This window comes from Berghia stephanieae, chromosome 15 (assembly GCF_034508935.2).
Source record: "Berghia stephanieae isolate SIO BIC M18660-M18661 chromosome 15, UCSD_Bste_1.3, whole genome shotgun sequence".
NCBI lineage: Eukaryota > Metazoa > Mollusca > Gastropoda > Nudibranchia > Aeolidiidae > Berghia > Berghia stephanieae.
In genome coordinates, this window is record NC_088374.1 from 6,578,028 (window position 1) to 6,601,933 (window position 23,906).

Consider the following 23,906-nt stretch of genomic DNA (forward strand, 5'->3'; position numbering starts at 1 on the left):
CCCCCCCACTCCACGTAATAAAACTATCAAAGACCCCCCCCCCCCCCCCCACTCCACGTAATAAACCTATCAAAGGACTCCCCCCCCCCCCACTCCACGTAATAAAACGATCAAATGACCCCCCCCCCCCAACTCCACGTAATAAACCTATCAAAGGACCCCCCCCCCCCCCACCCCCCACTCCACATAATAAAACTATGTGACAACTCTTTAACAGTGAAACACAAATAACACGTCGACTTCCTTCATAAACATACTGAGGCATATTTATTATAATTGATATTGTTCGTTTAGTATAGATTTAGGAACATTTGCATGATATGTACGATACTAACGAAAGAGTGAAAATGGAAAGGCTTCGTATGGGAACAAAACAGACAATGGACGTTTCGGGTACAAACCCTTCGTCAGCACAACAATACACAAATTAACGTGGAAAACAAATAAAATATAATGAAAAATAACTTGTATCGTCTGTACTCAATGGTGGTTGCAGTATGCGAGTTATTTTTCATTATATTTTATTTGTTTTCCACGTTTATTTGTGTATTGTTGTGCTGACGAAGGGTTTGTACCCGAAACGTCCCTTGTCTGTTTTGTTCCCATACGAAGCCTTTCCATTTTCACTCTTTCGTTTGTATTTTACGATCACCGGCTTCAGGCAGCCCTTACCGTTTTCTACTTTTCCATGATATGTACGTATATGTATCATCACATTGTTAATGATGGAAATCAAAACAAGTAAAAGAGATCAATATATTCGTCACAGATTGGAGAGGGAGATATTTGCACAATTTTAGGTACATAAATACAATTAATAAATAAAGATAAATATACATGATAAATACACAAAATACCCCCGCCTCTCTCTCTCTCTCTCTCTCTCTCTCTCTCTCTCTCTCTCTCTCTCTCTCTCTCTCTCTTCCCTCTTATTCGAAATCATTTATAACAAACAAACAAAAACAAAAACTGTCTGGGATCCGAACCTCCTTGACTCGCAGTCACTGACACAGAATTCATGTTTCATTATCACCCGTAGGTAGTCCAACCGGATTCTGGTACTGGTAACCAATGTGAGTGTGAGATCCGACCGGCAGAAGGCTAAACTTCACGCAACGCCCCCCCCCCCCCCCCCCCTTCCCCGCCCACCCACACACACACACGCACACACCCACACACACATACGTACACAAACATTTCAAAAACTGTCTTTATAAATATAAATTATGCACTTTTTAAAATACCGTAATACATAATCATACTAACAATAATAATAATAATAATAATAATAATAATAATAATAATAATAATAATAATAATAATAATAATAATAATAATAATAATAATTTTGAGTTGTACTGTCGGATGCGGTATTTGCACGCAATCGCAACAATAATAAAAATAAATCAATCAATCAAATGAATACATACACGCACGAACGCACAGACACACACACACACACACACACACACACTGAAAACCACACATCAACAACTGTGCACTGATATGTTCGTTTTTGGGGGGGGGGGGGGGGTTTAAAGGGCTTTACGACGATTGCAACACATCAATGTCATATCAGCGCCAGTAAAAAAAGAATAAAATGGGATAGTAAAAAGTTCTATAATCACAATTAAAGCACGCAAGAAAAGGTAAGACATCAAAGGAGAATTGGTTCAAATAGGGAACAGATGTAGATTCCAAGAGCACACAATCAAAGTACGTACTCAGTTTGAGATCACCTAAGTCTCATCCAGACATAATATAAGCACAGGTCCCAACTAAGAGGAATACACTTTTTTTTGTTTGTTTGTTGCTTTAGGTCTCTTCCAACACAATTGAGGTTATATGAGAGACCGCTGAAACAAAAAAACAAGCAATCTAACAAAAATAGTACAAATGTAAATCAAAATCATAACCTAAAGATATCATAAGCTAAATTATAAATAACCAAGAACAAACAGGCAGAAGATTTACAGAAAAAAAAATATCCCCTGTCAAAAATACAATCACAAACCAAAGAAGCAGGATAGGCTAGTAAAGAGAAGAAGAAGCGACATCACTATCGGATCGTACACCCATGCGAACATCATAGGTATATGATTCAAGGGTGATGCTCCCATCCAACCACCTCCTCAAATGCTCACAACTCATATATAATAATATGTAAACAAAGCATAATACAGTTCATAACAGAGAGATGAATATCAAAACAAAACAAAAATATCATCTCCCAAAACTATAATTATACATTTCCATTCCAGCTAGACTCCAGCCAGGGCCAGGACAAAACCAAGTAATCTCATTCCAAAACAAAGACAGAAAGCATATTGGAAAACAGATACGTATAGGGGAATAGAAGACACAATAAGGGCCTCCCTGCCCACTATGGGAGGTCAGGAACCCCACACATGAACCTGTTAATCGAAACACTGCTTAATTGGAATGAGTTCTGCGTGACGGTGCTTTTTCGCGGCTTGCACTGTAATACATATTCATTATGTATCCATTCAATATTTCATTTAATTTAATGTATGGCATTCATTATGGCAACCCTTCAAAATGGAGATACGCTGAAAGAAGAAGAAGCAGTGTAATACATAATATTCATAAAACGCTTCAACAGTCGTAACGTCACTTCCCTCGTAATGACGCATGGTAACTTAGTAACTGGCTCTAAACTATAGGAACAATGGCGGGTGCCCTTATGAAATATTTCTCCGACGAGCATAAAAGCGTATCCAGAGGGGAAAAAAATATGAAAAATCTGATCATGTTTTGACTTTTGCATATTCTGATCACAAGACTTGAAATGTTCTAGCCAGCATGAAGAATAAAAAGTACCGATTTTCTTTGTCTAGAACCACGATGGCCGCCGTTGCTGGGCGACGTGACATGAGACTATTGAATCCATTTGAGTGATGTCACAACCCTACTACTAAGACAACGCGGTTGAGCAAATGGGTCACAAGATAGTTAGCTTAGCTTCAGAAATAAAAGTGCAGAGTATAAAAACATTTGTACCCAACATTTGAAACAATATGTGAGGCTGGCCGAGAAAACCCGGGAAGATGCGACAAGCTTCGATTCGAGATATGAACTAAAATCGAAGATAAAGTGTATGTTTCCTCATAGCACTAAATTTAATTCAGAAGAAAAAATTGATAACTTGGGTTCTAATAGACATGGAAAGAAGAAAATTTAAAGTGGTAAATGATCAGAAAGATGTGGTCTACACCTTTGCATTTATAACTCAATTTATGAAATTTGCGCATCTTTCCGGGTTTTCTCAGCCAGCCACACAAATGATATATACCTGCCTACTTGAAAATTTCAAATTCAGTAAGAAATACAAAATTGATCAGTAATTAATGGTCAAATTTCACTAATACTAAAGCAAACAAAAATAATTATAGATACACCCTTTTATATATTATGTAAAATCCAACCCGACTAGGCTCGGCTGGGCATTGCCCATGACCCCGGCAATAATAAATTATTTAATATGCTTATTGATGACCTACTTTCGACACTGCACTGTGTCTAGTCTACCGATGAGGGTAAAGTTTCCGTGTCCAGTCGATGACGTCACTCGTCGCCAGCCAACGAGGCATTGAGATTTTTATTGTAGCATGCGGTAAATAATGAAAAAATAATAATTATTTTTTAATTAAACGTTGCGACCATTTGTATCAGTAATATTTCTTCTATTTCCGTAAGTCCTTATTGTCCTTACACTTCCGTAACAATTACGGACAGTTCGCAATAATAGGCAGGTATGAGATAAGGAAGGAGAGACTTTTCTGCAGGAAATTGTGACTGGTGATGAATCTTGGGTCCACCACTACGACCAGTAAACCAAATTGCAGTCAATACAGTACAGGCATAAATCTTCTTCTCCAAGCCCAAGGAAACTCAAAGTCATTGCTTCGACGAGATGGGTCTTGTTTACCATTAACCAATTGCTTGCCAGCCTTTGGATAGGTTGTCTTGTTGCTATGCTAGCCTTTTCAAAGTACTTCCCACTAGATCTTACAGACCCAGCTACTCATTCATTGCTGGGTGGACAAAGGAATGGGAACGGCGGAGAAGGATTTTGGCATCATCGAATGCAGCAACCAACCCTGCCAAATCAGACCAGTGAGACATTTAACTGACATGGTCATTTTTTGAAAAAAAAATAAATAAAAAAATTTTAAAAATCCCATATTTTGCAAGCTAAAAACAGCAAAATTGGCAAGAAATTTGCATAAAATTGCGATGAATCCATAATTAGTTTCATGAAAGAGAAAGGTATTTGTTTGTTTTTTAAGGGTTTCACTGCGCTTGCAACAAAATGTAAGGCCATGACAGCGCCAATAAAAAGGAAAAAAATGAGATAGTAAAAAAGAAACTACTCTTGATTACACAATTATCTTTCACCTTCTACACAAGGTACCAAATAAAAAAAAAAAGTCTTCTTTTTTTTTTTTTTTTTTTTTTGTTATTAATGTTTCGTTTTTAGCAAAAAATTATTATTGTTTTTTTTTTCTTTGCAAAATCTCGAAAATTTGCTAAAATTGCAAAAAATTGTAGATTTTGCGGCCGCAATGCAAATCAGTGATATGTTGCAAGCGATGCAGAAAACTGTCTTGCCTGATTTAACAAAAACCTATTTCAAAACCTTTCATACCCAAGAAAAAATCCCCCCCAAAAAAACCCCCAGACAACAATGAATCATTATCACATAATTTATGAAGCCGAATCGATGGACAAATCTCGATCCTCTGGATAAAGCGACCCAGTGGGGAGGGAAATAATCCTCCTTAGTGAAATGGTAATATACCATGTGGTCCTCAGCTGGCCAATGTTCGTAGTAGACCACTTCCCCTCCGGCCAGCCACGCCCCCCACCAACCGTACGACCCCACCGACACGATACTGTGGTTAGCCAGCGTCAAGAGACCGAAGTCGTTTATACTACTACTGCTTGGAGCTATGATCAAGGGAGGCGAATGCAGATATATATAATCATCGCTTTGATCCTTATTATTTAAATCGTGGTTATCATTAAAAATTGACGGATGCTCGACATTATCAGTTTTACTTTCATTTTTTTTACGACCAAAAGTATTCTCGATATATATTTTCATGTTTTTCTCACTGGCCTCCAATGGCTCTTCTGACCCATCCCTCCTGTTGACAATGAAGATTCTCTCTGGTTTGACTAAAGCCGTCAAATCTTGATCTCTCGTATCTTCATTCAACACCCCAGTGTTCTCTTTATAATACTTTAGCGCGACCGTCTCGATGTTCTCTCTACACCAGTCTATGTCATCGGAGACAATGAGGAAAACAGAGTAAGGATGTCTTTTCACCATATAGTGTATGGCGTTTACAAAATATTCCGCCGGCGCTGGTATAAATCCATTTCTTTGTGCTCCAAAGTTAAGCGTATCGCCTCTTCTAACATGAATTGAAATAACTTCTCTACCAGCTCGGACATGACGACCGACGTAGGTTTCAAAATGTTGACGTATAAGTCGCTCCATGTTGCGTGTAAATCTAAACTCTCTCTGAATTTCTTTGGGATCGACGGCTTGAAAATATTTCCATGACTGAAAATACCCGTTGAGTGTGATATTTGACAGAGGAAGATGATTAAACTTTTCTATGTACGACATCGGCTTCGGGTCGTCTAACACGTCGAGGCAATCTGCCTCCTCACGGCGAATATTGGTCAGATCGAAGTAGTAGTTCAGTGAGTGCCAGCTGGTGAAATATGGAGTGAAGCCGTTGGCCTTTGCGATTCCCAACAGGGAAGCGTATTGAAACATCCAGTTTCCCAAACGTCCGTGATGGGCCATAGTCACAAACAGATTCTTGCGATGATTTGAGATCTCTGCCATCTAGGAAAAACAAAATCAAACAAAAATAAAAAATATAATCCATCGCCTTAAAACAGTAATAAGTTGAAATGATCTAACTTGACATATAAGTAGAAATAATTTTAAGGAATAGACCTTACTTAAGCTTATATAATTTTGATCTTATACAAAAACCATATAGTAATATTATAATATCATCGCATTTTATTCAATTTTTAAAACAATAGAATATTCATATTTTTCAATTTTATTATGTCTGTTCAACATGACTGTTCAAAAAATTTTCTTTGGATGAACAAAGTATTATTATTATTATTATTATTATTATTATTATTATTATTATTATTATTATTATTATTATTATTATTATTATTATTATTATTATTATCATTATTATTATTATTATTATTATTATTATTATTATTATTATTATTATTATTATTATTATTATTATTATTATCATCATCATCATCATCATGATGCATCATCATCATCATCATCATCATCATCATCATTATTATTATTATTATTATTATTATTATTATTATTATTATTATTATTATTATTATTATTATTAGAAGGTTGAGCCAATTCTAGAATTTCCCTTGGAAGAACTCTTTTTTGACACTCGCTTTCGTATTGGAATGTCCTGAATTTTGAGCCTCACTCAACGCATAGTTGAGACCTTGGAAAAGACTCTTTACTCTCACTGTACTCAAGTGTAAAATAAGTACCTAGCCGTTAACATCGTTGTCTCTGTCCAAAAAAAAAATTGCAATATCGCCTCACAGACGTCATTTCTCGTTCTACATGTTACTGTTGGTCAGGGGCCCTTTGTAAAGCGCTTTGAGCATGTTTAGTGGATATTGCGTTATATAAAAAGAGCTCAAGCTCAAGATATGATATGAAGTCAATGTTTAAGGATTTACCAGGTCTTATGACCTTTAAATACCCTATATGTTTTATAATTTATTATCATTCTTGTCACACACATATATTATATTGTATATTGCCAACGTAATATAAAATGGCAGCATGGCTTTGATTCGTACCTAAAAGTAAAAGTAAAAGGTACAGAGTTCAACTACCCGCCTCGTTGTTAGGCCTTGAGCAAGTCACCTCGCCCTAGCTTAATTTGCGGTGCTGCACTGCGTCTATCACCTGGGTTTTTCCAATCTTCCCTTGGAATAGACCCTAAAGACAAATTTCCCCTTGGAGGTGAATAAAGGGAATTATATCTTATTTTCTAAATTTATTAATACAATTTCACAAAAGATTGAAAAAAAAAAAAATAGTAAAAACCAGCGGATTAAAAAAAAAAAGATAAATAAATAAATAAAACCTATAAACCAATAGTGCCCATAAAAAATACTTACACTTGAACTAAATTGACTCCTGCGATTCACACACTCTCTATAAACAGGTGAAGACAGGAAGTTCTTTGCGTGAATAAACCATGACCTGTAGGTCCATGCAACTAGAAATGCAACAGAGATGACAATCGACCATCTGATGAGGCCGACCCAGAACGGCCTCCTGCAATACCAGGCCACCATGGTTCACACTCAGAAAAGCTTTCACGCTGTTTAGCTTCGATGGAATAAATGCAAATGAAAGAGTGAAAATGGAGAGGTCTGGATGAGAACAATACAGACAATGGACTTTTTGAGTACAAACCCTTTGTCAACAAATGAAATAAAATAAAGTGCAATATAACTTGTTTTGTTTGTTTTTGTTTTTAATGTTTTACGGTGCTTGCAACACATTTAGGATATCAGCTCCAGTAAAAAGGAAGAAAATGGGATAGTAAAAAGTTATAGAATTAGATTTGAAGCACCCAAGAGAAAGTAAGACAAAGGGGAACTGGGAACAAATAGGGATTAGATGTAGATTTCAAGAGCATACCACCAATGTACTTAGTTTGAGATCACCTATAAGTCTCATCCGGACACAAGAACAAAATCCAACAATGAGGAACACACTCAAATGCTAACATTATACATTAAAAATAACAAATATAATAATACATAACAGAGAGATGATTTACAAGGAAAAAAATATCATCTCCCAAAACAATAACTATGCATTCGACTGTTTCCCTCCCAGACAGGACTCCGATCAGGGCCAGGAAAAAAAACAAGTAATCTCATTCCAAGACAAAGATAGAAAGCATGTTGGAAAACAGACATAAGAGGATAGAAGACACAGTATGTACCCCCCCTGCCCGCTATGGGAGCAATATAACTATACTCAATGGTGGTTGGAGTATGAATGAAACGTTAGCATTGCATGGGTTGGTGGGTAGGGAGTGCCAGGGGTGTGATCGGAATGATAAGAGTAGGCCAGCGTGTGGGGGAGACGGGAACTTTCTAGAAAATAATGGAAGATAAAATAAAAGACATTATAGAATTGTAATATTGAAAGAAGTGGTAGTAATGTAATAGAATAAATAGTAGTAGTAGTAGTAGTAGTAGTAGTAGTAGTAGTAGTAGTAGTAGTAGTAGTAGTAGTAGTAGTAGTAATAGTAGTAGTAGTAGTAGTAGTAGTAGTAGTAGTAGTAGTAGTAGTAGTAGTAGTAGTGGTAGTAGTAGCAGAAAAGTAATAGTAGTAGTAGTAGAAGTAGTAGAAGTAGTAGTAGTAGTAGCAGTAGTAGTAGTAGTAGTAGTAGTAGTAGTAGTAGTAGTAGTAGTAGTAGTAGTAGTAGTAGTAGTAGTAGTAGTAGTAGTAGTAGTAGTAGTAGAAGTACCAGTAGAAGTAGTAGTGGTTATAGTAATTATGGTAGTAGTAGTAGTAGTAGTAGTAGTAGCAGAAAAGTAATAGTAGTAGTAGTAGTAGAAGTACCAGTAGAAGTAGTAGTGGTTATAGTAATTATGGTAGTAGTAGTAATAGTAGTCGTAATAAATGGTGCCTTTAACACATGATCGAAGAAATAACATCCTGTCTACATAGAGTTGGGGAAGATCTAGCAAGTGGAGACAATAAGCATAGTATCAAAGAGAGGAAGTGTATTGTTTTGTTCCGTGTTTTCTAGATAATTATAATTGCCTATTAATAATGAAAACAATCGAAAATAATAAATATCATGATAAATAATATTAATGATGATGATGATAATAATAAAAATAATAATAATAATAATAATAATAATAATAATAATAATAATAATAATAATAATAATAATAATAATAATAATAATATAATAATAATAATAATAATAATAATAATAATAATAATAATAATAATAATAATAATAATAATAATAATATATGATGATGATGATGATGATGATGATGATGATGATGATGATGATGATGATGATGATGATATATAATAATAATAATAATAATAATAATAATAATAATAATAATAATAATAATAATAATAATAATAATAATAATAAACAATCATCTTCATCATTATCATAATCACCAACACACACTCTCCTTCGGATCGGGAGGTCCTGGGTTCCAGTCTTGTTCTGAGCAGTGCATAGTTGAGTCACTTTACTCACATTCTCTCACTGTTCTCAGGTGTAAAATGAGTACCCGGTTGTTAACAGCTTTGTATCTGTCTGAAAAATTGTAATATCGTCTAACAGGGATGTCTCGTCCTACATGTTAAGTGTTGCTGTTGGCTGGGGACCCCTTGTAAAGTGCTTTGAGCACATTTGTCTCAAGTTTCTTGTTTGTTATATTTCATCCAGGTTTCTGAGGCATTACACTAACAGTGACAAAAGCTTGCGACAATTTGAATAGGATGTCAAACTATGTCACAAAGTATTTTTAATCAGATTTACAAGACCCAGCTATCCGATCATCTGTCATTGGACAGAGGTATCTGTGTGCAAAATGCCTTTTCCAAGGACTTTAAAAGAATTTGAGCTTCGATATAGAAGACAATGTCCACAGCACATACTCAGGATGTGTAGGACGAGACATGAAACCTGTAAGGAAATTTTACAAAATTTTTGTCCAACAAAAACAGGACTGTCAAGGGCCATGTACTCGTTTTAATTTTAGTCCTGAATATTGTCAGCATGGGTGAAAGTTACTCAATGATATTAATCCTGCAAAGGCAGGTGCTCAGAAAAAAAAAATCCTGCAACTACCAATAAGAGGAAAAAACAGAAGTGCGGTTAATTATATAAATGCCGGTTTTTTTCATTTTCGAATTCCGGCCAGACAAAAAAAAAAAACGGCGAGACCTCTTTTTCAAAAATAAAAATCGGGCCATAACGGATTTTTCCGGCGAACTTTCACCCATGATTGTCAGAGAATACAACAAATAGCCTTTTCCATGGATTCAACTTTGCACTGCCCTCTGCAGGACCTACCAGTCCAAAGGCAGCAGCAGCAGCTTCTAATGGTTCTCACACTACTATACTATTATGATGAGCTATCCAGGACTCAAACTCATCACCGCAATCGCGTTCAGTCATGAACCTGCCTGGAAGCTTCATCACAACGCACCGTTGAACTATATGTTCTGCGGTTTCCGGCTCTTGACCATAATGGGTACATGATGAAGTGAGCATGCCGTGAGGCAAGTTTTCGACCGAAGCCAATTGGTTGCCACCCAATGTCTCCTCTTGCTGGTGGAAAAGCCTGGCAACTTTTCAACCAGTTTCAAGGAGTCAATGGCCCCACCCCCTCGAGGGATTGAATTCATCCAAACTGATTTCCATCTCGTATGAGCAGCTCCGTCCAAAGTCAGGTAAGCTACGTACAAGGGTTGCTGGGACTTATTTCTATTGCAGCTAGAAACAGAGGCACAGTCCATTTTGCGCATGAGACGGGTAACCCCATTCCCTCTCTCTTTTATCTTATTAAACCAGTTGTTTGTAATTGTTTCCCAACGGACATAGGGGGGATGGATTGCTGCCATTATCAGGCCCCATTCGCTAGGCATTGTTGCCAGCATTCCCAACACTACATGCATGGACTTGCGAAATTTATTATCTTCCTTCTCAATGTTCCTGCTTCTACCCAACACTGGAGTGCAATACTCCACGGTGGAATAACGTAGTGCCAGGAAGGATGTCCTCAGGAGTGCTTGATTAGCACCCCAAGTTGATCCCACCAGCTTCCTCAGAACTCTCTTGAGATGCACCCGATAGGTAAGTCTGCGGTCCAGCATAATCGCCAGATACTTTGGATTCGTGAAATGCAGTGGCCATGGCTTTGGACATGTTAATCTTCAGGTACCACTTTTAAAAGTAGGATTTGAGTCTGGTGACATCCTGAGTACGCTATCGATACAGGTCCACACTTTACTTTGAGTAACGAGCGCCCAGTCGTCCGCCTAACCCAGCCTCAGAGAGGAAGTGTTCGGCATGTTGCTAATGTAGACATTAAACAACATTGGCGCCAGAACAGATCTCTGAGGGACCCCATTCATCAGTTTCCTGATTTTGCTCGTGGTGTCTCCCAGGGTGACGTGGAATTGTCTTTCCCCTAAAATCGAAGAGAACAGCTTCAAGGTCTTTTTGCACCTTATGATTTTTGCAAGTTTGAGCATTAACCCTTCACACCAGATTGTATTGTACACCGCTGATAGGTCTATAAATATAGCATCAGTTTGCTGTTTCCTTTCAAAATTTGCTTCAATATGCTCTTTTAAGGGCAATGACCTGCTGCATGGTGCACCTCCTTTCCCTGAAGCCCACCTGCTTGAGTGGCAGGCCAGCATATAAGAACCCCATCGGTTCAGCAGTGCATGCTCCAAGAGTTTGGAGGCAGCTCAGAAGTGATATGGGTCTGTAATTGTCGGCCTCCTTTGGTTTCCCTGACTTCAGGATGGCAACCATCTTGGTGTGCTTCCACGCTTGTGAAAACTTTCTTTTTGCAAAGACGTCAGATATTGCCTCTGCCAGCCAGGCCCAGATGCATTTCCACATCGGGATATATGCCATCTATCCTTGCTGCCCTGCCGTTCTTTAACATCACTAATGTCTGCACCCATTTCTCGGGGACTGAACGGGGATGTCCAGTCTGACCCTTCGTCCGCAGGTAGCGAGTCCAAAATTGTATGGTATGCCTTGCAGACACTGCGCTCAAAAGACTGATTCGGGACCTATTTGCTGCGGTTCTTTATATTCTTTGCAATTGTGCCTGCCTCACATTCTGGTGCAGCCTTGTGAAATAAATTTGTTATGAGGATCAAATTATTATTACAAGATTCACACATTTCTATTAATGTTCATCATAAATATATTTGTTCGATCAATGTATAACCACTGAAGGTTTTCCATTTTGTGGACAATAAAGAAATTTATTGCTATTATTACTATTATAAATTGGCATACAAGGGGCAAAGCATGTGTAAATTGAAATATAAAGGCTGTGATTATCCCCAGACACCTGTCTGGGGATAATGAAAATTCGTTATCCCCAGAAACATATTTGAAACGCCGCTATTTTAAACAATTATCCACATTCCAGAATATGGAATGTTTCCAAATGCACATAGAAATAAGGAATGTTAATAAAATATCTATAAAAACATAAAATTAACCAACATTAAATCAGTTGTTACTACATATAATACACAATATGCGTCGACTTCGAAGTGGGTGTCATGGTCGAATGGTTTAGTCGTCTTCCCTGGAAGTTTTACCAGAATCGACGTTGCGGGTTCAAATCCTGGTTCCGCCACTATTTTTTTTCCTTTATTACATTCCGTCTTCTTTTTACAGAACGGTGCAAGGGATAAATGTCCCATCCACCCTTCCCCCCCCCCCCACCTCTTTTTTAAAAAACTCTCTACTCTCTCTCTCTCTTAGTTCCTTTCTAGTTTCTAGCAAATTGTCATATTTGTCCCCACTCCGATCTCAAAAAGTGACTAAAAAGGAAAATTAATTAAAAAGCAAACAAACCGAAATATTCAGAGAGCGACCAAATGGTCAGATAGAGGAGAAAAAAACAAACAATATCTTTTTTAAAAAATAAAAACAATTTTAAGAAATTCATGCTCAGAAACGGAACAAAAGGTCAAACAAAAAGGAGAAAAGAATAGACTCCCACAAAAAAAAAAAAAAAAGGTGGGGGAGGATGGATGGGACATTTATCCCTTGCAACATTCTGTAAAAAGAAGACGGAATTAAAAAAAAAAACAATTAAAAAAAGTGGCGGAACCAGGATTCGAACCCACAACGTCGATTCTGGTAAAAGTTCCAGGGCATACGACTAAACCATTCGGCCATGACACCCACTTCGAAGTCGACGCATATTGTGTATATGTAGTAACAACTGATTTAATGTTGGTTAATTTTATGTTTTTATAGATATTTTATTAGGCTGTCAATATCCCCAGACACCTGTCTGGGGATAATGAAAATTGGTTATCCCCAGACACCTGTCCGGGGATAACGAAAAGGCTCGGCTGTCATTATCCCCAGACACCTGTTTTTTTTTAACTCTCTCTCTCTCTCTCTCTCTCTCTCTCTCTCTCTCTCTCTCTCTCTCTCTCTCTCTTAGTTCCTTTCTAGTTTCTAGAAAATTGTCATACTCGTCCCCACTCGGATATCAAAAAGTGCCCTAAAAGAATAAATAATTAAAAAGCAAACAAACAGAAATATTCAGAGAGCGACCAAATGGTCAGATCGAGGAGGAAAAAAACAAACAATAATTTAAAAAAACAAAACAAAAACAAATTTAAGTAAATCATGTTCAGAAACGGAACAAAAGGTCAAACAAAAAGGAGAAAAGAATAGACTCGCACAAAAAAAAAAAAGAAATAAAAGAAGACGGAATTTTAAAAAAAAAAAAAGTGGCGGAACCAGGATTCGAACCCACAACGTCGATTCTGGTAAAACTTCCAGGGAAGACAACTAAACCATTCGGCCATGACACCCACTTCGAGGTCGACGCATAATGTGTATATGTAGTAACAACTGATTTAATGTTGGTTAATTTTTTATGTATTTATATATATTTTATTAACTTTCCTTATTTCTATGTGCATTTTGGAAACATTCCATATTCTGGAATGTGGATAGTTGTTTAAAAGAGCGGAGTTTCAAATATATGTCTGGGGATAACGAATTTTGGTTATCCCCAGACAGGTGTCTGGGGATAACGTATTTTCATTATCCCCAGACAGGTGTCTGGGGATAATCACAGCGATTTTATTAACTTTCCTTATTTCTATGTGCATTCGGAAACATTCCATATTCTGGAATGTGGATAATTGTTTAAAAGAGCGGAGTTGCAAATATATGTCTGGGGATAACCAATTTTCATTATCCCCAGACTGGGGATTTTCACAGCGAAATATAAAACAAATGGAAACTCCAACCAACGACTCTATTCCCGTCATAAACAGAGAAATGGCATAAGCAACCACTTTACTTTACCTCATTCCCAATGCCCATGCAGTGCAAGGTTTTTTCTTAGTCTTACTTCGACTTAGTAGACTTATCTGGATTCTAAGTTGTTAGCGAGCATCCTGGGGACTCACACTAGTGAAGAAGCCTTGTGATCACTTGAGAAAATAATCAAGAAAAATTGTAACGGATCTTTGTGTCTGCCTAGTAAATATTAAGCTGGGAAAAGCCCAAAAGAAATCATAAAATGAAATTTGAGTAAAAGCCACCGCCAATGTTTGGTTAGTTACAAAAATCTACAACGGAAGGTAAAAGCCCTCTAACTCTATGAAGTCAAGTAGTGAAAGTAGAAAGGAAAAAAAATAGAGTAACCTCCCTTAGCACGAGGCGAGGAAATAATTTTAAAAAATGAGGGGAAGTCCCTACATGATAGCGAAAACCCGAAGTGTGATAGAAATGATGAAACAGCCATGAAACACAACATCATAAGATTACTCGGACTAAATTTAATTTCACTGCTGCTGGAAAATTAATAAACAGGTAAGGTAATGCATAATAAAACAATTGCCTGTCGGTATGCACGATAGTACATATCGTAAATCATTCAAGTATTTCTGGTATTTGATAAGAACAACATGTACTTTTTTTTCAGAAAAATTATCCACGACGGAATCGGATATTCCCGTCATGATAAATCAAATTCAGATTTTACCTGATAATTTTCCTTTCTTTAATATCCTTTGTTATTATTCCCTTTCAAAATACTCTTTGGCTCAAAATATACTCCAAATTCTACTCTGTAGTGCATTCTTTTTTTTTTTTAATCTATGGAGGAGGCATAAGAATAAGAAGGCATAATTAGAAGAGTTTAGGAATGGGAATTCCCGGTTGTGTGTCCATTACTCGAGGTGAATTGATGATTGTCGACTTGGGGCGCTAGCCAAGCGCTCCTGAGAACATCCGCCCTGGCACTATGCTATTCCACCGCGGAGTATTGCGCTCCAGTGTGGGGTAGAAGCAGAAACGTTGAGAAGGTGGATGTAAAACTTCGCAAGTCGATGCACATAGTGTCGGGAACGCTAGCAACAACCCCTAGAGAATGGGGCCCGGTAATGGCAGCGATCCAGCCCCCCGATGTCCGGAGAGAGACCATTACGGGAAACTGGCTGAGTAAGATCAAAGAGAGAGGGAATGGGGATACCCCTCTCATGCGCATAATGAACGGTGCCCCCGTTTCGAGCCGAAATAAGTCCCGGCAACCCTTGTACGCAGAATCCCTGACTACGGACAGAGCTGCACATACGAGATGGAAGTCGGTTTGGACGAATTCAATCCCTCGTGGGGGCGGGGACCTACACTCCTCTAAGCTTGGTGAGAAGTTGCCAGGCTTTGATACCAGTAAGAGGAGACACTGGGTAGCTGCGAATCGGCTTCGGTCGAGGAGCTGCCTAACGGCCGGTGCGTTACATCAGTGGGGTCTAACTTCCTGTCCTTTATGTCCACGCTGTGGACAAGAACCCGAAACGGCAGAGCATCTAGTCGAAAGGTGTGTTGTGGCGATGCTACCAGGCGGGTTCGCGACGGTGCACGAATGCGGACCGGACTTTGCTGATTGGGTCGATCGTCATAACATAATAGTGTGAACCATAAGAAGCTGCTGCTTGAAGAAGCGGCATTTCTGTTTTGACCTTCACAACTAAGGGAGGTTGTCGATATTATTACGAAGGGGTGTGTTTTATACCCACGTCGCTGTTGCAAGTTTTAAATAGTCATCTCGGTATTTTATCGTTTACTTTAATTTGTCGCGTTGTTCAATCCACGCAGTCTGAGACAGTAACTTATTGATAAAGCGGTGTGTAATATATCTGTCCAGTGCATCTATATAGTGTGCTTAATAAATGTGATGTGAATAGTGTGTTCATACAAGGACCTCCCCACGTGATTTTGGTAAGAGTTTTGGATAGTTGATGAAAAATCATTATCATCTTCGTCGTCAAACTTGAGCTTGTGCTTTTATATAGCGCAATATCCACTTAAGGGGGGACCTGTAGTCAAAAATCCATTTTTGATTGTAATGCTATTGCTATTTCCTTATTATTTTAAGGTGGTAGGAGGTCTAATTTGATGATTAACACCAAAAAAAGCCAAAAAAAATAATTTTTTTAGACATAGTGAGAAAAAATAGGCTAAAAATAGACCAAAAATCCCAAAATTTCTTACAGTAATGCAGCCAAAACCAACGAATAGATCTCTTCCAAATTTACACACAATGTTTCTTACAACAAGAGCTATACCATGACGTAAAGGTTTAGCAATAGTCCTGAAAATAAATTTTTAAGAATTTTTTTTCGATCTCGGCTGAAAATTTGGCGCGGAATTACAGTAAAAATTTGATTTAAAAATTCATAAAACTGCTCAATTTTAGTTTACCCCAAAACCCCTAAGTCATGGTACAAAACACATTATAAGAAAGATTCTGACCAAATTTGAAGACAATCTGATGGAAAATAATCCAGATATGAATGTTAGAAAATCAGAAAATGACGCAAAATGGAGTTTTGAGAAAACGCAAAATTTGTCTTTAATTTGATAATAAAGTTAATTTTGCAGACAAGCAAAGGAAAACATCCATCAAGATTTCAAAGTATATTCAATATAGAACAAGAAAACAGTTAAATTTTGTACATTTATCAAATTCTGAAAAAATTATGATCGATTCGCTAACCCATACCCTAAGAAAAAATTTGCGGAAAAATTGAATGATATCAGTTTTTTACAAAAAAATTAATTTAGCGATCAAATATGCTTTATATTTATAAAATTCATCAATTAAATCTCATAAACTAATAATGTGATGTATAATTTGATGTTAAACACCCAAAAAAAACTCAGAATTTTTTAAATAAAATTTTTAAGGGGCATTATAGGCTAAAATTAGACGTAAAACCCTAAAATTTCTAACATAGATGCACCAAAAACTAGCATATAAATTTCTTTCAAATTTAAACACAATGTTTCTCACATAAATAGCTATATCGTGATGGAAGAATTTATCAATAGTCTGGAAAATAAAATATTTAGAATTTTTATTTGATTTTGACTGAAAATTTGGCGCGTATCGACAGAAAAAAATGAATTAAAAAATTTATAAAATTGCTAAATATTAATTTACCCCCAAAAACTTCCATCATGATGTAAAAGACATCATAGAAAAGATTCTGAATAAATTTGAAGATGATCTAAAGGAAAATGGCTAAGATAGGATTGCTAGAAAATCAGAAAATGACATAAATCGGAAATTTGAGAAAGCGCAAACTTTTTTAATAATTGACATTGAGACTGATTTTGCAGGCAAGTAAAAGAAATGATCCATCAAACTTTCAAAATATGACCATTATAGGACAAGAAAACAAGAAAACTTTATAATTTAATCTAAGTCTAAAAAATTTATAATCGATTCGCTAACGCATACCCCTAAAAAAAATAAAAAACTATAAAATTCAATTTTTTCCGTATTCAGAGATAAAATAATTTTGAGGTCAAATATGATTTATATCTTATGTATTCATTATTGTAATCACAAAAACTAATTATTTACTGTATACAATAGATTATAAAGAGATTTCTAGATATATTAAAAAGTCTCGAAATATGATTTCGTAAAATATGATATGGCGCGCTAACCCTCATTTTTCAATGCTGCTTGAGAGACAAGTCATATAAAATTAGATGTCTAGTCAATTTTAACTGCAAAATCAATTCTATTTTAGACAATAAAACAGCTAAATGATGCAAATAGATATAGCTCAGAATAAAAAGCCATTTGCTTTCCCAAACCCCTTGGAAATAAATTCCTTTCGCCTCAATGCAGGAAAAATCAACACCACTTGTTTGCCACCGCTTTTTTAGTACCGTAGTTCCACAAAGAGGGTTGATCTTGCTCTGGTTGGTAAAAAAAAAAGAGATATGTCATTAGCAATTTTTGGAAATACATTATAAGTCATTGACATAAAATGCATCTGTCAAAGAAAGACCAATAAATAAAATGGTCATCATTCACACCAACACAGTTGAACTTTCATTGTTTTTACATCCACAGAACAGAACTCTTGGCGAGAAACAATTTTCTGTTATTAAGTTAATATATTCAATAGTAATTCATTTCAAATGATGTTTTATCATTTTCATTTAGAAAAATGAGTATTTACTTTATTGATCATTAATCAAAAATGTAAAGGCGCTATGGAGATTTGGAAACATTACTAACCAGTGTCAAAAAGTACATGCAGACACTCTGCTGTGCTGGCCCAGATGATGGTTTGCTGGTTGATCAGTTTGCCACAGGAGGGCCTCAACACACCTTTCCAGAATAGCCCTTGAGCCAGCATCTTTATTTATTTTCAGGACACCAGTACAGTCAACTGAATTCTTTCATGTTAGCTGTCGATGAAAACAAAAAATTAAATTAAATTCACTGCAGTGAAAATGGCACATATGCCAATGCCATTGCTAAAGTTTAAAACAACAACAACAACAATAATAATAATAAAATAATAATAATAATAATAATATAATAATAATAATAATAATAATAATAATAATAATAATAATAATAATAATAATAATAATAATATAATAAAATAAATAATTTGGAAAAAATAAATTATCTAACATTGTCATTATCATTATCCTAGACATTTCAAACACTACTAAAACTGCTACGACACTACAGACCTTATCATTATCTATCATAGATATTTACTCTCTCTTTCTCTCCCTCTCTATCACTATCTCTCTAACATAACATTCCAAACCCAATTTTCCGATATAAATCCCCCCCCCCCCCCCCCCCCCCCTTCCAAAGAAAAAAATTTGAAAAGTGTGGACGATGTATGCAGTATCAGCCAAAATAAAGATAATTACAATAACTGAATGAAAAGAATTTTTTTTAAAAGGGTCCTGATCCTGAGACTGAGAATGTCTTTTCTTCTTGTGAGTCGCACGAACTTCACGAACCCTCTTGACAGTCTTGATCTTGACAAATTTGGAAACATATTGACTGGGAATCGAACCTTGAAACATCTGATCAGGTCTAGGTTTTATCGCCTGACATGGAGGGCTGATTTTGTTTGGGGAGGGGGGGGGGAGTAGTATTTTATTATTGTTTGGCCCTGTTATTTTTCATAAAATAAAGTTAACTTGCGATAACAACGAGTGTGTCAGCTGATGCACAGTCGAACAAACACACAATCTCACAAGGCATGTTTAGTTATAAAAATAAGCAATAAATTAAAATGTGGTGTATTTCTTATGCTTACCTTGTAAACTGAGTATTCTGTGACTTGAATAGAGTGAAGAATTACCAAAGTTCATCAAAATCAACTTGTAATGCGATGAGTGAGGTCCAAAAGCGAATGAATTCATAATATTGTAAACAAAGGCAGGGACAGTCAGGGAGCGGCCATTGACGCTATCGTGGTGCATTGTGGGTCACTATTGCCACGTTCGAGGATAAATTTAGATCGGAATCATGTTTTGTTACTAAATTTAGACGCACCGTGACCTGACCTCTCAAATCAACCAATGAGAGCTCGTGACATTGTATAAATGGTATTCACTATTTGACCTTGTGATAATTCATGTTTATAATCATGATGTCGATGTTGCCAGATTGAAAAAGAGAAATGGCTAAGCTTTCCATCGATATGCGCCATGACCGGGTGGATAGGCTTTGAATAGCTGTTGTCAAGACCCAAACATTTGACAATATAGACCTTTAGAAAATAAAACGTGGATACCTACGTTATAAAACTGCATCAAAAACACGTTTTTAATTGAAAATATGAAATTTTCTTTATATTTTAGGATTCTAGAATAATTAAACTACCTGAAAAGTGGACTAGCCCAATTTGGCCGAAAAAATTTTTTTTAACCAAAAATGACTACAGGTCCCCCCTTAACGTGCTCAAAGCGCTTTACTCGTTTTACACCCGAGTGGGTACGGTGAAAGAATGTGAATAAAGATCCTTTTCCAAGAACTCAACTATGCGCCGAGCGAGGCTCGAACTCAGGACCTTCCGATTCGAAAGCGAGTATCATACCACTAGACCACATAGCCGCATCCTCATCGTCGTCGATATCATCATCATCATCATAGTCATTATCATCATCATCATCATCACCATCATCATCATCATCATAGTCATCATCACCATCACCATCATCATCATCATCCTCATCATCATCATCATCATCATCATCATCGTCACCGTCATCATCATCCTTAATTGATTTCTTGCTATTGTTTCTTTTTGTGTGGGTGCGTGTGTGTGTGTGTGTGTGTGTGAATGTGTTTTAGTGTGTGTGTAATTTTTTTGTTTAATATTCCTGTGTATTTTCGCTGACAACGTTCAAATCCCGCTTAAAGTTTTATCTTTTTACGTCATAATGTTGCAATATTATTTTCATATTTTGTTGTTGTTAAATTGAATTCGTATCACGTTTCCTTCACACTTGTCTCACTGTAATATGTTTTGTTTTATATCACTGTAAAGCGCTAAGAGCCTGTGACAACGGGGTAAAGCGCTATAAAAATGCCATTTATTATTATTATTATTATTATTATTATTATTATTATTATTATTATTATTATTATTATTATTATTATTATTATTATTATTATTATTATTTTCGTGTGAGTGTGTTTGTTTTTGCCGATGATATTCCCAGAAATGTGTTATATTTAGTGCTTACACACATCTCATCATGCGTGTCAAAGGGAACAATGCAATGGGATTGGAATAATAGTGGAACACATTAGGCGTAGGACAGAGAAGCTGACGTAAAGGATTAAAAATGCTTCACGCTTTTATAGATAGTTTACTTACTTACTTATCCGAACTTCGGTCTTGTGCCATGACGTAGAAGTTAGACGTCTTTTGTAATTGTTCCAGGTGACTATAAAGTGTGTTACTGATGCTTGGATTTGGTGGGAGGAATGTGCATCTCAGATCTTCAAGAGGTTGACATTCAAGCAAGTGGTGTGTTACTGTTTCATTGGGGTGTTGACATAGGGGGCAGGAGGGGGATGTGTCTTTTGTAATTTTGCTTAAATGGTTGTTGAGCGGTATGTGTTGTGTTCTTAGTTGAAAGATAATGCTTTGCTGGTGTCTTCTGAGCTTATTTAGGCAATCAGTCTTTACAGGAGTGGTCATATGGGAAAACATACATCTACCCGTGGTGCTCATTGCCCAACTGCTCATCCATTCTTCTCTCTTATTTGTTTTGATTATTTGTTTCGCTGTGTCTAAGGATACTGGAAATGATGGTTGTAAAAGTGTTGATCCGAGTCTGGCTAGTCTGTCTGCATTGTCATTTCCTGGTATATTTGAATGTCCCGGTATCCACTGGAGAGATAAGTCTACTCTGTGTGTTGTAAGGAATTCATCTAGTTGAGATCTTAAACTATTGAACGTTGAGGAGAGTTTATCTAAATCGAGAGCTTGGAGAACCGATTTGGAGTCTGTGAAGATGACAGTGTTTTGAAGTTTTGAAGGGCTTAGCTGGAAAACAGAAGAGAGGTGTCGCAGTGAGGCTTCTATTGCAACTGCCTCTGCCTCGTAGTTTGAGCAGGAGCTTCCGCAAGAATTGTGGATTTTATCACAGGTTTTATCTGGGTATTCTACTACAAACCCATACCCAGCATTTTTAGTTCCTTTGTGGGCAGATCCATCTGTGTAAACATGTATCCAGTTGTCTGGGTATTCTTGTATTGTCTTCATTGCTAATGTTTGTATATCTGATTTGTTTTTATTTCTTGTTGTTTCTTCTATGAGGTTAGTCTTTATTTTTGGAAGTTTTAGGTCGGCGTATGGAGGTTTTTGACTGATTAAAATAGATTTTTCTCTGTTTTCTGGGAGTCTGTGTCTTTCATTCAAGTTGTTAGCAATGTGTAGCAGGGATTTTTGTTTTAATCTTGTTCTTGGTTTCCATTTCTCTGCCAGAATTCTGTTTGGATGGTTTTCCTCTTTTCGTTTGTATCTTTCAACCATTTCAAGCACTGCTGATTCTCTGCGAAGTCCAAGTGGTTCCACATTAGTATGTATTTCACATGCTGCTGTGGGTGTCGATCTCAGGGCACCGGAGATGAAGCGAAGGGCTTGGTTTTGTACTCTGTCCAAGGTTTTGTGTGTGTTTTTACTACCTACATTTTGGAGGGCTAAATTGTAGTCCATGACGGAACGCACATAGCCTAAATAGAGTTGTCGAAGCGAGTTTTTGTCTGCTCCCCAATTAGTACTGGCTAGTCGTTTTAGTAACTGGAGTCTCCTTGTGGCTTTGATTTTTACATTCTGAGTGTGTTTGTTCAGAGATAGTTGTCTGTCTAACTGTATGCCCAAATATGTGGGGTTTTCTTCTTTCGCGAGTCGATGGCCTTGGATGGAGAGTGTTATTTCTTTCTTGGAAACAGGATGGCTCTTAGTAAATATAGAGTAGACTGTTTTATTGCAATTTACTTTTAATTTCCATTTATCACAGAAGGTGTTTAAGCTTTCTAAATCTTCATTTATTCTATTGGAGGCTATTGGTAGGTGCTTTGTAGTATACCACATAACTAAATCGTCAGCATATAGGGCCTTTTCTGTCTGTAATACTTCTGGTAGATCATTTATAAAAATAAGAAAGAGAGTACAGCTGAGGCAGGATCCTTGTGGGAGAACTTCCTCTAATACTTCTCTGTTTGACAGTCCGTTATTAATTTTTGTTTGGATTGTTCTGTTACTGAGAAATTGTTTAATCCAGAAGTAGAGATTTCCATCAATTCCGTAGTCCATCATTTTTGATAACAACCCTTTCCTCCATACTTTGTCATAGGCCTGTTGGAGATCAACAAAAACCGCGACTGTATGTTTTCCATCTTGAAAGCCATCAATTATTTTTTGACTTAATCTAAACAATTGATCTTCTGTTCTTTGCCCTATCCTAAAGCCTGCCTGATATTTATTTAGTAGGCCACATGTCTCCAGCCACCAGTATAATCGGTTATTTACCATTCTCTCCGCGATCTTTCCAACACATGAGGTGAGAGATATTGGTCGGTAACTTTTCGTTTCGTCGGGTGGTTTATCTTTCTTTAAGATTGGAATTATAATAGCATTTTTCCATCCCCTTGGTACTATTCCTGTCTCCCATGTTAGATTTATAAGTTTGAGAAGCATCTGTTTACCTCTCACGCTAAGATGCAGGAGCATTTCATTGTGTATCTTATCTGGTCCAGGGGATTTCCTTAACTTGAGTTTTTTCATAGCTCTGTGAAGTTCTGACATGGTAAAGCCCTCTTTGAACAGATATGAGATAGCTTTTGGGGCCTTTTCTTGATGTTTAAGGTCTTTAATCAATTTTTTGTCCTTTTCACTTCTTTTTGATGCCTTGTTTACTGAAGCAAAATGTTTGTTGAAGATCATGGCTTTTTTTTTGGTCATCTACGATTGTTCCTTCTGTAGTTTTCATGGGCTTTGGGTTGGTTTTCGGGGTTTCATTGTTAAGATTATTAAGTAAGGCCCATGCTTTTTTCCCATTTTGATTGAGGTCAATATTAGCGCATGTGTCTGCCCATTTCTTTCTTTTAGCGTTGTTAATAGTTCTTTTGACAATTGCCGATGCTTTATTGTACTCAATCTTGTTTTTAATGGTTTTGTTTTCCTCTAAGTTTTTCCTTGT

At 36.7% G+C, this 23,906-nt stretch overlaps 2 protein-coding genes and 1 long non-coding RNA gene across 8 annotated transcripts in view; 1 reads left to right on the plus strand and 2 right to left on the minus strand.

Moving 5' to 3' along the window:
• Nucleotides 1-1,125: 1,125 nt before the first annotated feature.
• Nucleotides 1,126-14,528, minus strand: LOC144960295 (galactoside alpha-(1,2)-fucosyltransferase 1-like). Its single transcript, XM_078893339.1, has 3 exons — nt 14,217-14,528; nt 7,240-7,453; nt 1,126-5,884 (listed from the first exon to the last, which is right to left on the minus strand). The coding sequence occupies exons 2-3, from the start codon at nt 7,417-7,419 to the stop codon at nt 4,664-4,666; spliced, it is 1,401 nt and encodes a 466-aa protein (XP_078749465.1). The 5' UTR covers nt 7,420-7,453; nt 14,217-14,528; the 3' UTR covers nt 1,126-4,663.
• A 116-nt stretch (nt 14,529-14,644) lies between these two features.
• Nucleotides 14,645-23,906, plus strand: part of LOC144960289 (uncharacterized) — a 17,768-nt gene continuing 8,506 nt past the window's right edge. Inside the window, exon 1 of one of the 5 annotated variants that reach the window (XM_078893332.1) lies at nt 14,645-14,726. The gene's annotated coding sequence lies outside the window, so the exon portion shown is untranslated. Of the gene's footprint in view, nt 14,727-15,738; nt 16,134-21,034; nt 21,227-23,906 lie in introns of those variants that run through there. The other 4 variants (XM_078893329.1, XM_078893333.1, XM_078893328.1 and 1 more) reach the window with 4 other exon arrangements.
• On the minus strand, nt 16,127-20,107 carry LOC144960290 (uncharacterized). 2 transcript variants are annotated; one of them, XR_013642829.1, is made up of 3 exons: nt 19,505-20,107; nt 18,454-18,626; nt 16,127-18,128 (listed from the first exon to the last, which is right to left on the minus strand). It is a non-coding gene; the product is annotated as an uncharacterized LOC144960290 (long non-coding RNA). The 2 variants fall into 2 exon arrangements; XR_013642830.1 differs by having other exon boundaries at nt 19,505-20,091.